Here is a 17,716-nt window from a genome sequence, read left to right as displayed (position 1 = left end):
CCCAGACACACTGCCCCCTCTGCATCCAGGCACACTGCCCCCTCTGCATCCAGGCACTCTGCCTCCAGACACTCTGCCCCCAGACACTCTGCCCCCTCTGCATCCAGGCACACTGCCCCCAGACACACTGCCCCCTCTGCATCCAGGCACACTGCCCCCTCTGCATCCAGGCACACTGCCCCCAGACACTCTGCCCCCAGACACTCTGCCCCCTCTGCATCCAGGCACACTGCCCCCAGACACTCTGCCCCCAGACACACTGCCCCCTCTGCATCCAGGCACACTGCCCCCTCTGCATCCAGGCACACTGCCCCCTCTGCATCCAGGCACACTGCCTCCAGACACTCTGCCCCCAGACACTCTGCCCCCTCTGCATCCAGGCACACTGCCCCCAGACACACTGCCCCCAGACACACTGCCCCCTCTGCATCCAGGCACACTGCCCCCTCTGCATCCAGACACTCTGCCCCCAGACACTCTGCCCCCTCTGCATCCAGGCACACTGCCCTCTGTCACGCTGTCCCCTCCTCTGCCCTCTCTCATGCTGTCCCCTCCTCTGCCCTCTCTCACGCTGTCCCCCTCCTCTGTCCCCCTCCTCTGCCCGCTGTCCCCCTCTCTCTGTCACGCTGTCCTCCTCCCTCTGCCACGCTGTCCCCCTCCTCTGCCACGCTGTCCCCCTCCTCTGCCACGCTATCACAATCCCTCTCACTCTGCCCCGCGCCAGCCATAGAAAAAAGAAAGAACACAGAAACTTACCAATCCGCGCGGCGCTGGGACCCAGCATCCTCCTCTCTCCTGCAGCTGTCACTGACGTCAGTGACAGCTGCGGGAGAGAGGTGGATGCTGGGTCCTGGCGCCGCGTGGATTGGTAAGTTTCTGTGTTCTTTCTTTTTTCTATGTCTGGCCCGCGGCACCCCTACGAGCCGTGGCGCACACTTTGGGAACCGCTGCAATAGCCAAAAATAAACTGTTAGATTTACATTTTCTTGAGACACTGCAAAACATATTGTAATAGAATTTACTTAGGAAATAGTTATTCTTTTAAAGTTTACCCTGCAGCTTCCTGATTACTTTTATCATTCTCGTTTGCCAGGGCAGTCACCATGCAGCGTCCAGGACAGCAATCACCCCTAACAGTGACCACGGATGGCTCGGATCCCTTGTGAAATGACAGCAAGCGTCAATCCACAGCAGCGCAGGGGCATTCAGAATAAGGATTTTGAATTGAATCGTGGTTTATAGTAAAGCTTCAGATAAAGCTGGAATATAAACAACCTCCAGGAACAAGTAAGAAATAGGGCAATGCGGAAAACCTCAGGCAGTACGGAGATAGCCGAAGGTAATGAAGGTAAATTGGGAAAGACACCGGTCACCACACTTGGGATATCATAGGAGCTTGGTGCACAGAGATGGGGATCTACGTTCCGTGAACAAGCAGGAGACCCAGACTTGGTTGAAAACATGGTCTCTGTCATGAAAGTAATTGGTTATGTCCTCCATGGATACAACATGCCAGATCTGCTATTTAAGTGTGGAGAGAGACGGCAGGGAAGTGTTTTTCCAATTCAGAGCTATGAAGGTTTTGGCTGCTGCCAGTATGTGAGCAAAAATATCCAGGGCTCCTTTGCCATCGGTGCCTCAAATAGAGTATTTAAGAAACTATGAACCAAGTCCAAGAAGGGGGCAATAATCGGACAGGTCCACCATACATGTAGCCTAGTACCCCTGTGACCACAACAGACAGGTGAAGAGGAGGGAAGCATTCTGTTAAGTCTCGCAGGAGTATAGTGCCAGCGGTAATACATTTTATAGGAGGTCTCTTATTTTGGTGAAGATAGAGCTTTTGGCTATCCCCAATCTCATATCCTCCCACGCTTCCTCGTCTGGAGGGGAGTCCACGTTCCTTTTCCCATTGAGCTTCATAAGATCTGGGAGAGGGAAGAGAAGTGTGGAGAAAGATACTATAGAGTTGGGAAATCATGCTGGTGGCTAAGGGGTGGTGCTAACAAATGCTTTTAAAAAGGTTAAGATTGCGGAGTACAGGAGTAGGGGGCAGGGACTGTAGAAAATGGCAAATTTGGAATGAGTCAAAGGGACTGAGTATCTGGGATGAGGAAGGTCAGCCAGTGAAAGCCATGGACCCTGTCTGGAAAAATCTACAGGGAATTGAAGGCCCGTCCGGGTCCAATTACGGTATCTTGCAGTAGAAGACCCAGGGGAAACAGAGGGTTGTACCAGATAGGGGTCAAAGGAGATATTGAGGAGGTGAGCTTCAGTTTAAAGGACTATAAGCCCAGAGCTTAGGTCCAATTTGATAGCAGGGGGTCAGGTCGGGTAGATTAATATAGGCCTATTCTCTGGCGAGCCAGGAGGTGGAGGCGGGGGAGTATATGAGGCAACGATTTGAGAGAAATGGGCAGCCAGGTAGTAAAGTTTGATGTCAGGGAGATCTCTGCCGCCTCCGGAGATCGATCTCCTCAGGACATTGACCAAAATCCTTGAGGGTCTATGATTCCAGATAAGGCGGATGAGGGTCTTTTTGAAATTGTTAAGGAGGAAGGTGGGAACAGCTACAGGTAAGGTTTGGAAAATTTGGGTATAATATTAATTTTAACAGCTAGGATCCTGCCCAGCTAGGAGATAATAAGGTGGTTCCAGGAGGTGTATCCTGGAGAAGAGGGGCGGGAAGTTTTCGTGGAAGAGAAGTTAATAGCAGTATTTGATCTTTCTGGACTGAAATTTGAAGCTGAAGTTGGTTTTGAGGATCTTGGATTCTTGATGGGAAACATGGAGCAGCCTGGCCTCTGACTTCCAATAATTAATCATGTAACCAGAGGCAACATTATGGGACTGGAGAATGGTGTAGAGCAGTGTTGGCGAAACTATGACACGCGTATGACTCGTGACACGCCGATGCAGTTTGACTGACAGGCAGGGCCGGACTGGCCATCTGGCATTTGCCAAAAGGGCTGATGGCTAGATGGGCCGGTCTGGCTCCCGACTCCCACCTGCACCCGGCGATTCCGGCCCCCGGCTCTCAGCTGCCCCTGACGCTTCCCCTCCCTCTTCTTCTGGCTCCCGGCACTTCCAATGTGACGTCATGACGTCACGCGCAGCCGCGTAGGAGGCTGCACGGTCTTTCTTCTGGAGCCCCAGAGTGAATGCCGGCAGCCTAAGCAAATACCAGGTAAGGAAATACCTGCAGCGGGAAGGGGGTCAATGAGTAAAAAATACTGGGCAACGGCTGTAGGAGGGAAGAGGAAAGAAAAGAGAATACCTGTGGGGGGATAAATAAAAATTACTGCAGGCGGGGCAACGACTGTAGGAGGGGGCTAAGTAAAAATGAATGGTGGGGGGGTCCATGGCTGTAGGAGGGGGGGGGGGGAGTAAATATCTGCAGGGGGAGCAACTAAAACTGGCTGTGGGAGGGGGGGGGGGGTAAAGAAATACCTGCAGGGGGGACAATGACTATAGGAGGGTGTAATGTAAATATCTGCAGGGGAGAGTAAGATAAAATCTGGTTAAAAATATAACTCTTTCTTTATTAGGGCTGCAAATACCACCAAATTATGGATATATCTTGAAATGACACGCGACCCAAGGAAGGCTACACTTTTTTCCGATTTTCGATACACCAAGCTAAAAAAGGGTTAGCCATCACTGGTGTAGAGATTGGGTCAATGAAAGCAGGAGGTCATTCGCAAAAAGAGAAACCTTGGAGTTGGTGACACCCACCCTGGATAGCGGAACTGGATCCAATCTGAGATGCAAGCGGTTCGATCATGAGGGCAAATATCAGGGGGGGCAGGGGGTATTAGACAGTATTAGAGGACGTATGATCACATTTTAAAGACAGAAGTATAGTATTGTTTGGAAGCTTTTCAGCACAGTTAAGTAACCTGTGGCTCTTTGGCTGTTGTGGAACTACAAGTCCCAGCATTCCCTGCCAGCATCAAGCATGGATTCCTGAGTATGTCGCACCACAACTTGATGTTTAGCCACATGCCGTCCAAGCCTGATATTTATATTTCACTTTTAAACAAACAGATGTTAGAAACAACATGAAAGGTCTAAGAGGAACCCCCCTCCCCAAGTTTCCAAATAATTGTTTTCCTTCCTCTGCATTCACTGCACAGCATTTAAGAGAAAGTCTGAATTGAAAGGCTTATCAGTAAATCTAAAAATAACACTACTCACTTTTCAATGCATAGTGACCCTCTTCCGATGTGTCCTCGTGGCCATTATACTCTCTGTTGGCCAGCTGCCTGTTGGCCGTCTCAAGCCGATCTGCACAAAGAGAGGAAACAGGTCTGAAAGATCAGGGGCTGGAAAGTGGAATCCCCAACCCTGATGATAAATAAGAGAGGAACTCTGCACCAGGCTGATGCTGTCAATTCAGAGGTAACATATGCTTCCGTTTCGGCACCAGTTTATGGTATGAGGAGGGCTCGGGCTACATGCAAGCATCACAGATTAGGATTACAATAACCTTAAGTGTATTTCATATAGTAGTGGAATTCACGTTCAGGTAAATATTAGCATTAAAGATATTTGATGTAAGGTTTTGATCGTGGTGGATGTTTTTTTTCCTGTGCATGTCAGACTTCCTGTCTGGTTGTTTGACCTGGCTGCTGTATGATCTAAATGTGCAAAACGAAAACTCTGCAGAAACAGGAGCGTTCCTCCGTTCTGCAAATAAAGGGGCTTAGGCAGAAATCAAGAGGCAAGATAGAGGCACAATGAGGTCACCAAAAGAGAATTTTGCTCTGCGCTTTGGCTGTTTTGCAATTAGTAAATAAGACCCAGTGGGTTCAAACCCAGTGTACAGGGTAAAATCTGCTCGTGTGTGTCCAGCTTAAAGGCTAAGTACAATTTTGTATTGGGTGGAGTTCAAGGAGTTAAAATAAAAATAGAGTCACACTTCTCAAGTATACGCAATTTTGTCGGGGTCTCTGATAACGGGGAACTGGGCAGAATACAGAACAAACAAGCCTGCTTACATAACCCCACACTTCTACTTCCGTTAGGTATCTGTAGCTTCTTGCTAGGTGTCAATGACAATGTAATTTCCATTTGATGGAACTTCTCATGTGTCAACCGTATTCCGAGACACACAGAGTCCTCCTTCATATTCCATTCAAACTGAATTGGTTGCTGAGCAGGCTTTATCGTAGCAACCTAACCACTGCCCGCAAGAACCACACATCCTCAATTAGAGCAAAATCTATTTCAGGCAGCAAAACTTTAAAAAAAAAAGAAAAAAAAAAGTCACATAACATCCCCAAAATACATACACACACATCATACACCTAACACCCATCGCCTCCAGACTCACCTCTATACACAGACACATGATTACAGGTTAGACTAGCACGAGACTTTAGCCATGTAATATCTTGGCTGGTACCAATCTCTCTTCCTCTTATGCTGCATCAAAGTACTCTGGACATCGCTATGTCCGCTCCCTTCGCTGGGCCATGTTGTGCAATCGATCTCTACCTGCCGCTGCAGACAGCGAGAGGTTGTTACTCACCTCTTAGATCCAGGTTGAAGTCGTGCAGTCTGCGGATCTCGCCCTCCAGCTTATTTTTCATGGCCTTGTCCAACGTTTCTCTCTTCGTGGACGACTTCACCAGGCTCTCGTAAGCTTCGGAAATCTTCTGAATTTCACTTTCAAACTAAGAAAAAATATATTGCAACAATGCATCAGGAAAAGGCAAACGTATCAGAAGAGGTCAGAGTGTAAAACTAGAGAGAGACTTCATGGAAACGAATTAGGGATCATTTACCTGCCAGCAAAACTCTGCCACACAGCACGTGCCAGTTTATGACGCTTTGCGCCTATTTTTGCATGAATGTGCACGTTTCCACCAGAAAGTGCACTGGCCTTTGTGGTTCAATATGGCAACAATTGTATGTGTGAATGTGTGTGTAGTATTTTATTACATAGCTTGGAGTGACCCCGATAATGCTCTTCTCCTCCGTACTGTGTAAAGGGTGTATTAGGGTAACCTAGGGACCGTAAGAGGGTGGTTAAGCTATTTTATAAGGATTTTCAGAGAACGCTTGAAGGTTTGAAGACTAGAGGAAAGTCGTATTGTGCGAGGGAGGGAATTCCACAAAGTGGGCACAGCTCGGAAAAAGTCCTGTAACCGGGAATGGGAGGATGCGATGAGAGTGGAAAAGAGACGCAGATCTTGTGCAGAACGGAGGTGTCGAGTTGAGAGATATTTTGAGACAAGTGAGGAGATTTATGTTGGTGCAGTTTTGTTGATGACCTTGTATGTTAGTAGAAGAATTTTATATTGGATTTGGTAAAAAACAAGCAACCAATACAGAGACTGACAAAGTAAATCAGCAGTGGAAGAACAGTTTGTAAAGAAAATCTAGCCTCTACAAACAAAATAGTTTGTAGTGGTGAAAGTCTGAATCAGGAAAGACCAGTAAGGAGGGAATTACAATAGTCAATGCAGGAGATGATGAGTGCATGAATTTAAGTTTTTGCAGTGTCTTGTGTGAGATAAGTGTGTTTTTTGGAAATGTGTTTTAGATGAATGTAACAAAATGTAGATATAAATTGGATGTGGGGAACAAAGTATAGTTCTAAGTCAAGGATTACACCTAGGCAACGAGCTTGTGGGGTGGAATTTATTGTCAGTTTGTCAACAGAAATAGAAGTGTCAGTTAGGTGACTTCTGTTGGTGGATGGGAATATTATTAGCTCTGTTATTGAAAGATTGTGTTTAAGTTGGCGAGAGGACATCCAAGATGAGATGGCAGAAAGATAGTCAGTAACACGGGACAACACAGATGGCGAGAGATACGGAGAGGATAGATAGATTTGTGTATCATCCGCATATTTGTGATCTAAAATCTAAAGAAGCTTATTAGTTTTCCAAGATTAGTGGTACAGATAGAGAATAGCAGAGGACCTAGGACTGAGCCAACTGATAAAGAAAGTGGAAAGGAGGAGGATCCAGAGAAACTAAGACTTAAAGAGCAATTAGCTAGGTAGGATGAGAACTAGGACAGGACAGTCTCTCGAAGCCCTAAAGATTGTAGTGTTTGTATGCGAAGAGAGTGGTCAACAGTGTCAAATGCAGCAGAGATCCAGGACAATCAGAAGCGAGTAATTGCCTTTAGACACTCAGTGATGTCACTAGTTCCTCAGACAGACACTCAGTGATGTCACTGGTTTCTCAGACATTTGGTGATGTCACTAGTTCCTCAGACACTCAGTGATGTCACTAGTTCCTCAGACAGACACTCAGTGATGTCACTAGTTCCTCAGACAGACACTCAGTGATGTCACTAGTTCCTCAGACACTCAGTGATGTTACTAGTTCCTCAGACACTCAGTGATGTCCCTAGTTCCTCAGATACCAGGTGATGTTACTAGTTCCTCAGACACTCAATCATGTTACTAGTTCCTCAGATACCCGGTGAGGTCACTAGTTCCTCAGACATGTGGTGATGTCACTAGTTCCTCAAACACTCAGTGATGTCACTAGTTCCTCAGACACTCAGTGATGTCACTAGTTATTCAGACAATTAGTGATGTCATTAGTTCCTTAGACATTCAGTGATGTCACTGGTTCCTCACTCGGTGATGTCATAAGTTCCTTAGACATTCGGTGATGTCACTAGTTCCTCAGACACTCAGTGATGTCATTAGTTCCTTAGACATTCGGTGACGTCACTAGGGTCCTCATACTTCCCGTTTGCTAATGTGCTACAACTTTACAAAACTCTGTCAGTGCAGCATAACCGTGGAATTATAAACTTACATGGACAGACCCTGAGAAAACATCACTCCAGTTTACAATTTCATTAGATTCGCTAGAAGTAAACTGAACATTACTGGCACAGATGGGATCAGTAAAACACACAGCAGAGCCCAGTCCCAACCTCCAGTGACAGGAATAGTAATCATTTAAACAACAGGAGGACAGAAAATCAATAGGAGACTAACCTTTAAAGAGGAAGACATTAACCCCTTACAATACTTACTGAATGCCAAGGAGAAAACCATCTCCGGCCACTTACTAGTCAAGGTCAAATACTATGTTCTATCTGACAACATACCACCCGTTTTATTGTTGTTTCAGAATACAATAGCTACTAACGGGCTGAATAAAACCCTGATTTGGGCATCATCATAGGACTATGAATTGTTAGGAGAGCGTGGATCAGCTTTACTAGACAGCTGTTACATGTAGCGTCAATTCACAAGGATCTAACAATATCATTGAGGCACTCTGGGCCGGATGCAGAGTTGAAGGCATCTTGGACGTAATATACAGACCAAAAATGCACACGCAAAAAACAAAACGTACGTCAGCCCATATAATGAATCGTACGCACCCCAAGATGCGTCCAGTTCTGAATCTGTAACATATGTGCCAGGGTTACGGCAGATGTACTTACATCCACGTTCACAGAACCGGGTTGAAAGCACAATAAATCTTTGTAAACATTTGTTTTCATAGGGAAAAAGACATTTGCTATTAGGCTTCATATAATACAGCAGATATAACTTTCCTTCTTCGGGTTTGCTACTGGGCGATTCCTATCTGAAACTTTGCCTCTGAAGAAATCACCAAGAGGGTGATGAAACGCGTTAGCCTTGTTAAATTTACTAGACAAATTCTAGCACCAGTGGTGAACACATGCACCGAAGAAATGTTATACTCCATTATTAAGGAAGTTTTCGAGTGAGGAGTATAAACAAGAACTCTGAGGGATAATAATGATAATAATACTACCGACAAAACATCTATATTGTTATCATTGGATCAGGAGGATTCGCCAATTTCGGTGTGATCATATCACAGTGTTAAAGTACTTGACGTTTCCAGACGGCAAATTGGAAGGTTACCGACACTCTCCGTCAAGTGGACTGCGGTACAGTGGTCTCCAAAGACTGGTACAGTATATCTCATTGTTATTACCATTCTACACTGTTCCAATTACCGTTAACCGTCACCTCCTGTCTGGGATTCACTGTCAATTTGTGTGAAACAGGCACTAAGAAAGAAACAAGGCTATATGTAGTGAGTGCAGTGAATACACGTGGATGGTATGCCTTATAATCCCTCATTTGGATTCTACTCACGGAAACTGTCTTTATCAAATCAGGTTTGATCTTTTCAACTAATCAGCTATTAGTGTAGATCAACTTTCAGCATTTCTTCTGACTATATACAGAGACTTTTTATTATTATTATTAATTTTTATTTATAGGGCGCCACTAGGTGTCCGCGGCGCCGTACAGGGACAAACAAAATGACAATACGAGGTGAGACAGCACAGTACAGTAAACAATAATCACAGTAACTCAGTGGGCTCAAGGCACAGCTAGCGGGGCGGGGGAGGGGAGAGGGGAAGGTCTGCCAACAACGGCACCTAGGAGGGAGGGCACGGATGAGAGGGAGACCCCCAGGGGGAAGAGGAGGGAGCGAGAGGGGACGGGGGAAGAGGGTCCTCGAGGAGGAAGGCGGGGAAGCTGGCGAGCAGAGTTAAAAGTGGAGAAGACAGGAGGAGAGAAGACCCTGCTCAAAGGAGCGTACAATCTAAGGGGTGGGGTAGACTGACAGAGAGACACAGGGGAGAGAGGGAGAGAAGGAGGAATGGATAGGGGGAGGGGAATGAGGGATAGGGGAAGGGGAATGAAGGGGAAGAGTCAGAAGAACAGGTAGGGAGTTAAGTGGGAGACTGGAAAGCTTTAAGAAAAAGGTGACTTAGGATTCTATTGGTGTGTTTAGAATCTATTTACATTTACACGTGCCGGCATGATGTCATTGGTACCTACTTCCTAAAGGTGATTATCTGTTGGTCCTGTTACAGCAAGAATTGTTCTATGTATGTTTTTAACAATTATTTGTTTTAAGAAATATGTTTTGTGATATCAGCTATTATTATTATTATTGTTATTATTAATAATAATAATAAAAAAAAAAATCTATATATTTACCATTTGTGATCACTGTAAATATTGTATCAAATATAGGTGGAAATTCCCAGCGCTGTACTTGCTCTTTCTTATAACATTCCTTCTAGCTTATAAATGAAGGTAAGACATTTAAAAGAAAAAGGAAAGAAAAACGCACATGGATGACCAATGAAGAAAGCACCCGGCTGCTTCAGAGGTGAAATCACAATCAGTCCGTCAAGAGCGGCTAGCTAGTGCCGCTATTATCACCAGCTCCTAGGCTGGTGCAAATAATCCGTCTGTAAAAGGCGTATCTGAGTCACGTTCAAGTCCCCATCGACTCACACTTCCACAAATATGCCCTTACTGTACTCTGCCAACATTAGTATGCCCCTTTTCTTCCCCCGTCCCGTCCGCAAGCGGGCGTAAGTGCCAGATCACACAAGTCTGCGTAGAGTGATTTCAAGCATGATACACTAAGCCAGGGGTCAGGGAACTTTTTTACCTTTTACCCCCAAATATATTTAGATATGCCGATGTTACCCCCTTCATATGAATGGAAGGAAATCATATATTATTAATTATTGGAATTCAAAATTTTATTAAATCTATTTAAAATTTCTTTGAAAGCTTCAACTTCAAAACTTCAGGTTTTGGAGAAATGATGTTGCTTCATTTTTGATACGAGAGCATCAATATTGGGGCATTTTGATGTCAGAGCAATTTGGATACAGTCCTCTGCGTCCAATCGATTTCTCTGCTTTGTTTTTATGCTCGTTAGAATGGAAAATCCTTGTTCGCAAAGGTAGGTTGTTGCAAAAGGCAGCAACTTTTTGACTGCCTCCTCATGTGCAATTTTAAATGCCTTTGCAGCTGTTGACATCCAAAAATATGACAGATCTGCTTTGTTTTCAAATGCAATACGTGCTTCATTATTGCATCGAAGCTCAAGAAGTGCCTATGCCAAACTTTGAGGCTCTTCTGGTACAACAGCAATTTCACATTTAAAGGGGTCTACAATCCAACTGACAGCATGTGAATCGGCAGCATTAACCCCAGGAAATTCATTTTTACCCCATTTGTGGTAATTTACTGCTGTTCCATGACCACTGCGCTAAGCAAACTGGCGTACGTCTCTCTGATGTCACAGTAACGTCACCCTGCTTTATATAGTGACTTGTTAGGTCACATTTTCATAAATATTGGTTCAGGAATCATAATGTTACCTGCAGAGATTATGGGTCCACTTTGTGAACAGACAGATTAGGAGAAGATCAATCATGTCGGACAATACAACAACAGGTGGAGAATTTCAGATAATGAACTCTCTTCTTCTATTAATAGTTTGAGTGCTAAGATGTTCTGTTACAGGGACACTAATTTGTATTTACACATCAGAGTTTTTAAGTAGCAGAAAAAATATAAGGGTAATATAAGTGATGAAAGGATCGCAATCACAGAGTGCTTGTGCTAAAAACCCTCATTCCAGTTATAACACTGGATATTAAATCAAGAGAGGGAGAGTGTAAGCTCTAAAAACACACTACTACAAAATAATAATAATAATAATAGACACTAACAGTGATAAGTACTTCAGTGATAGTGAGTGGAAACCATTGATTAGTTAAGACAGAAAATTGTGCTGACTGACAGGTAACATTGTGCCTGCACACCATATCACCAGATATGTCCAATGTGGCCCGTCACATGTGTGACTTTAGTCTTAGGCCATTCAACCCAAGAGGACCGGATACCATAGAGTTTGAATGGGAATTTGAGACAAATGTTAAATAGGTCTTAAAAGGACGCTGACCTCAAAATTTTGCTTTTGATTAGTGTTGTGTGCAGGGAAGTAAATGTGAAAATGTTGTGTTTTTTGTTATATATTTATTTTTGTTACATTGTGGCAGACAATGGATTTATTTACACAGCAAGCAGCCATAAGTGGTCCTTGGTGGTCCCTGCTGCTTCTCCCTCTCCTCTCCAAACCACTCTCCCGCCCTCTAAATTAATGCCCATATGTGTAGTATGGAAGGGAACAGCGGCAGACTTAGGTGGGGGGGGGCAATAATTTTTAGCACACACTTATAGAGGAGGTCTTTTGTGGAAAGACAACTATAGAATGGCGATGCTTCAAATAGTCTGGGGTAGATTTATCAAACATTCTAAAAAGGAAAAGTGGAGGAGTTGTCCGTAGCGGCCAATCAGATTCTAGTTACCATTTTCTAGAAGGCACTGGATGAATGACAGCTAGAATCTGATTGGTTGCTATGTGCCACACCTCCACTTTTCTATAACTTTGAAAGCCATGTGTTCGACTATGTGATGGCACCTCCATAAACCAGCCCCAGGACTCCAGAATTAGTTCAGATGTGGACAAACTAATTTGGAACACAAGTGCCAGCCAGTCATATCCCTGACCTCAAGTGAAAACACTCCCAACAGGCTCCTGGGATTTATCCAGTCCTGGTTGAACATTTCCTCTGGCACTGAAATGGTTAACTGGTGGTAGCTATAGTAACAGAATGTAATAAGGCCTTTGTGTAATTTCTGCGGCTTCCTGAATCCTGCCAGGTAAGTGCTGCAGCCCAAATAACATGGTTTTGATCCAGCAAAGAGTCTGCCTTTCATCTCCGAGATACAAACAGCCTGGCACGTGAGGGCATCCACACGGCTTAGAGAGCAGAATAGCACTGAGTGCGGCTTTTGTCTGCAGCGGCATGTGCAGGGAGGCTGGGCACAGCTAGAGCGTGTTCACATTTCTCAGCAGCTTGGCAATTTCCTTTCAAACTCCCTCTGTCCATTGATGGGTCCCAGTGCCAGCCTTCCACACACACCGCCCACACTGTAAACCCGGTCAACGTAGTCATTAGCCTCAAAAAGGAACATCTGCCAGCAGACACGAGGAAATAGAACATTTCCCTGTTTTCAGAATACTCCACAGTTACTGTTACTGTATAGGATATATACCAATAAGTACCATTAGGGCAGCACGGTGGCCTAGTGGTTAGCGCTTCTGCCTCACAGCACTGGGGTCATGAGTTTGATTCCCGACCATGGCCTTATCTGTGTGGAGTTTGTATGTTCTCCCCGTGTTTGCATGGGTTTCCTCCGGGTGCTCTGGACTGATGCGAGTGAGTTCTCTGTACAGTGCTGCAGAGTTAGTGGCGCTATATAAATGATGATAATGATGATGAAGTACCAGCCATAAGTGGCCCTTGTTGGTGCCATTTCCTCACCTCCTCCCACTCTCCTCTCCAACCCATCCTCCCCCACTCTAAAAAAATTACTATATCTGTAACATGGAAGGGTTTAATTGATTTACAATAGGGGGTACTTGGTACACAATTACAGTCCCCATATGGGCTTAAAGGATAAGACCACATTTGTCAGTATTCCTTCTACTCTAAACAAGGCCGTATGGAGGGTTATCGGCTGCCCATAAATGTAGTAAGACGTAGACCACTAAAAGTGCGCACTCATCTTCTATACGCACTGCCCCCGTCACGTGTGATCTGGGAGTGATCTATCTGGATCACAAGCTTTATCAGTGGAAGGGGTATCTTATACAGACCTCTCAAGAGAAGGAAAGACGGTAAGACAGGAAGCAGATAGTGCTAGCTTAGAAATGGCGACACACATGTGGTTTTCAGATCCGCAACCCTGTCCTATATATAATATTATTTTGAACAACAAAAAGGCATGAAGGTTTTTTTTTAGGGGCACTTGGGATTAAATGATAAAACACAGGGTACTTGGTAAATATTTACTGTCATATGAGGGACATGATACAAGAAAGTTGGGGAGGCCTGCTCTATATGAGACAATGTTCAATAATGTAACTTGTTATTTTATAGGACAAGGAATGGCTTATAATACACAATTCCTTATAATACACAATTGTCAATTTGGATCAAAAAATATTTGGATCAATAAGTTTTACTTTCCCCGGAAGTTGTACAGAATGAGTCATGTGAGACAAGTGACATCATTAAGCACCTACTATCATTCCAAAAAACATACTGGTAGGTTAATTGGCTGCTATCAAATTGACCCTAGTCTCTATCTTTGTCTGTGTATGTTAGAGAATTTAGACTGTAAGCTCCAATTGGGCAGGGACTGATGTGAGTTCTCTGTACAGCGCTATGGAATTAGTGGCGCTATATAGTTGACGATGATGATATCAAATGGAGCTTACAATCTAAATTCCTGATCACACAAACACACAAACAGACTAAAGTCCATTTTGTCGGAAGTCAATTAACCTATCAGTCTGTTTTTGGAATCTTAGAGGAAAACAGAGTACCCGGAGAAAATGCAAACATGGGACATATTTAAAATTGGACATAGAGGGGCATATTCAATTGTCCGCGTTACTCGCAAAAGGAACGTTATTACGGTAATAGTGCGCGTAATTACCGTTATTACGGTACCTTTAACGTCGACTTTCAGCTCGCAGCTCAGGGAGCTGAAATCCGGGTTAGTATTACCGTAATAACGGTAATACTTTCAACGCCGCGTTACTTTAGAGAGTAACCCGGACAACTGAATACGCTCCAGAATGTTCTGGGCGCATACACGTTCACCTCTATGCCACCCATCAATGCCTTAGGAACCAGCAACTTCACTCAATGAGACACTCCGGGACTGACGCAGGATGAGCACTACACCAGTCCGCGTAGCAAAATCGCTCTGCGCATGCCAGGAAAAGTGGGGGGCACGCATAAGTGTGCGCCCACGCACAAATACGTATTGTTTACAGGTGCAAATAGCGGGTGATGATGAAAGTCACCAGCGGCAGCGAACTGCTTGCGATTGGCTACTTGTGAATGCTCCACTTACACTGATTGGTTCGTCGTTTTTATTCTTTTTTTTTTCGCACGAGACAATTTTAGCAATTTTATTGATGCCTAATAGTGGATGCGTTTGTTTCAAATAAAAAAAAGGGTAAAAACATAGCCGCAAGTGGGATGCAAGTGTTCGAGACTGGTACAAGCCTGGCGCATACGCTACAGTTTCCGACCAGCACGCATCTTAAGATAGCAGCAACTTGTATATGGCCACAATTACCGCATTTTTAAAAGGACGCAAATTGCACCTGAGATTTGTGACGCAACTGTGGCCCACTTTGCATCCGCCCCTTGGTGACAGAAATCATTGCGGTGAAATCGGTTTTGCCCATTAAACAGCTGCATCCACTTTGTGACTGGTAAACGTAAAATAAAAGTATAAATTGGAAAACAAACAAAACCTTAAGAGGCTAAAACATAATATAGCAAGTGGCGCTCTCCTGAGCTGCCACACATGGTCATACATGGAGACGTTTACACAACCAAGAGGTCACACATCTCCGTTTTATGTTTCCTGGTACAATTATCTTATCATTTTATGTAAGTCGCTGACAATTCCAGTTCAATGAGCCATACTGGAGACGTGCCAAACAAAACAGGGGCTCGGAGCCTATCCGGGGCTCTCTGCGTTACAAGATGCTTACACTTCACAGGATAACCGTGCTGATTGCAGGGGATAGACACATGGTCACGCTAGCTGCACACAGACGGAGAACCAGTGGCTAAATCCCTAAAGCAACCACTAGCAGATGTTCCTGTCTTCTTGTAGAAAAATAAACATTGTGTGAACACTTATTCCAAGAAACAAAGACAAACACACGAGCTGTAATATCAACGCTTTTTCCAAACCCGTCCTGTAGAAATAATTCTTATTATCCTCAGTACTTCCAGCCAAGATACCCAATCTGTCTCAACTTGGCCGACCTGTACAGCACGTACACTGACAGCATCTGAAGGAGGAGAGGCAGTGTTATCAATGGGCTTTGTAGGGGTACACTGTCTTTACACTCAAAGGGGTATATTTACTAAACTGCGGGTTTGAAAAAGTGGAGATGTGGCCCATAGCAACCAATCAAATTCTAGTTATCATTTATTTAGCACATTCTACAAAGTGACAGCTAGATTCTGATTGGTTGCTATAGGCAACATCTCCAGTTTTTCAAACCCGCAGTTTAGTAAATATACCCCTTTGAGTGTAAAGACAGTGTACCCCTACAAAGCCCAGTGATAACACTGCCTCTCCTCCTTCAGAGTTTTTTCCATCTACAGACGACTGTATTGGTTGGCACATGCCCCCCCAGCAACTTTTAGTAAATACATCATCTCCATTTTCTGACTTCCTTCTGATTTTGTTTTATTTTAGATTTTTAATCAGCCTCTACTGCCCCTAAGCAGGGACTTACTCTGCGTAAAGCTCACTTCAGTCCTTGCTGAAACAACACAAATCGGGTAGACTTACTAAAATGTCTAAAAAGGAAAAACGGAGATGTTGTCTATAGCAACCAATCAGATTCCAGCTATCATTTATCTTGTACATTCTAGAACAGGATAGCTATAAGCTGATTGGTTGCTAAGGGCAACACTTCCACTTTTCTTTCAGCAAATCTATCCTATGGTCACTGAAAAAATAAAGCAATGTGTTTTACTTATTCCATGTGACAGGGGGTGTGGTGCCATTGTTGCCTCACCATAGCGACGCCCCCGCTATAAAATGACGAAATTCACGACATTGAATAGTGGGGGCGGGGCTTACTGACGTGATTAAGCCCCGCCATTTAATGCTGTGAATTTCGGAAAATCCGGGAGGACTCCCCAAAATTGGGGAGCCTCCCGGGGATCGGGGAGATTCGGCAAGTATGGCTTATTCAAACTAAAAAAAATAAAAGTTGTCTGACAAACCTTTGTATGCCAGTAAATATAAAGTTAATGATCAAAGTATAAAACCACATCTCGTCTCTGATAGCCACCTCTCACTCCCGCTTACAAGACTTCTTCTGTGCCGTAATCCACCTACAGAATTCACTAATGCACCCGAGCAGATTCTCCCCTCCAACCGTTAATTGCTCTCCGACCACCCCCCATCTTAATTAGAGCTAATTATGAATTTATATAGACTTTGTATTAAATAGATTTGCCTATTTGTTAACTCTATTTTCTAAAACACCTCAACACTGGAGAGGAAGAATTTTTCTTATGTATTTAAATTATTTATTAGGTGATCAGATCCAAGGCTTTATTAACAATTATTTAAACTACCGTAGCTGAGGGGAGCACTGAAACGAGCCAGGAATTAATCACACAGTCCCCTACTGTATAAGGTATTGATAGGACAGGACTCTACCATAGGTAAATAGAGAACAATGTGCATTAAAATATGGAAAATTAAACAGAGAAAAGGAAGGAATAAAAAAAAGATACAAGTGGGGAACCCCAAGGATCTGTATTTGGACCAATCCTCTTCAATGCATTTAATGGTGTCATTATTAGTCACATTGTGAATATGCAAAATGATCTAAGATGGGTAAATGTCTTGAATAGTGACCAGTGTAATTATACAGTTATCCCGAATCTGCTGCACTAGTGACTAAACTACCTGGTCAGATAGTAAAGGTGACAGGAGACATCCTTACTGAGGCCCCCTAGCCAGGTCTGTCTTCATATCCTTTAAATAAGATTCTACTGAGTAAAGAGTACAGGTAATGTGGGAAAACAAGAACACTAATATAAAGTCACTTAGTGGTGGTTCAACCTGTAGGCAAAGTCTGGAGTCGTACAGTAAGGATGCAGGACCTTTCTCCTACAAGGAAGTCACTCCGCTTGGACAATGGTGGCGGAAAACAGCTTCACAAGTGGTGATCAAGAAAACCCCATAAATGCCCATTCAGGTTCATATCCAGTGACAGAGAAGGTCATGACATAGGGATAACATCAGGGT

General features: G+C 44.1%; 1 protein-coding gene across 3 annotated transcripts in view; it reads right to left on the bottom strand.

The window, feature by feature from the left end:
- The window catches only part of AMOTL1 (angiomotin like 1), a 132,418-nt gene that overhangs the window by 25,078 nt on the left and 89,624 nt on the right, over positions 1–17,716 (bottom strand). For all 3 annotated transcript variants that reach the window (XM_075198748.1, XM_075198749.1, XM_075198750.1), the window contains 2 exons: positions 5,534–5,678; positions 4,198–4,287 (listed from right to left, as the gene is read on the bottom strand). In XM_075198748.1, the coding sequence (XP_075054849.1) occupies positions 4,198–4,287; positions 5,534–5,678 (235 nt within the window). The remainder of the gene's footprint in view (positions 1–4,197; positions 4,288–5,533; positions 5,679–17,716) is intronic.

This window comes from Mixophyes fleayi, chromosome 2 (assembly GCF_038048845.1).
Source record: "Mixophyes fleayi isolate aMixFle1 chromosome 2, aMixFle1.hap1, whole genome shotgun sequence".
Taxonomy (NCBI): Eukaryota; Metazoa; Chordata; class Amphibia; order Anura; family Limnodynastidae; genus Mixophyes; species Mixophyes fleayi.
Note: the sequence above shows the minus strand (reverse complement) of the source record. Positions and strands in the feature narration are given on the sequence as shown.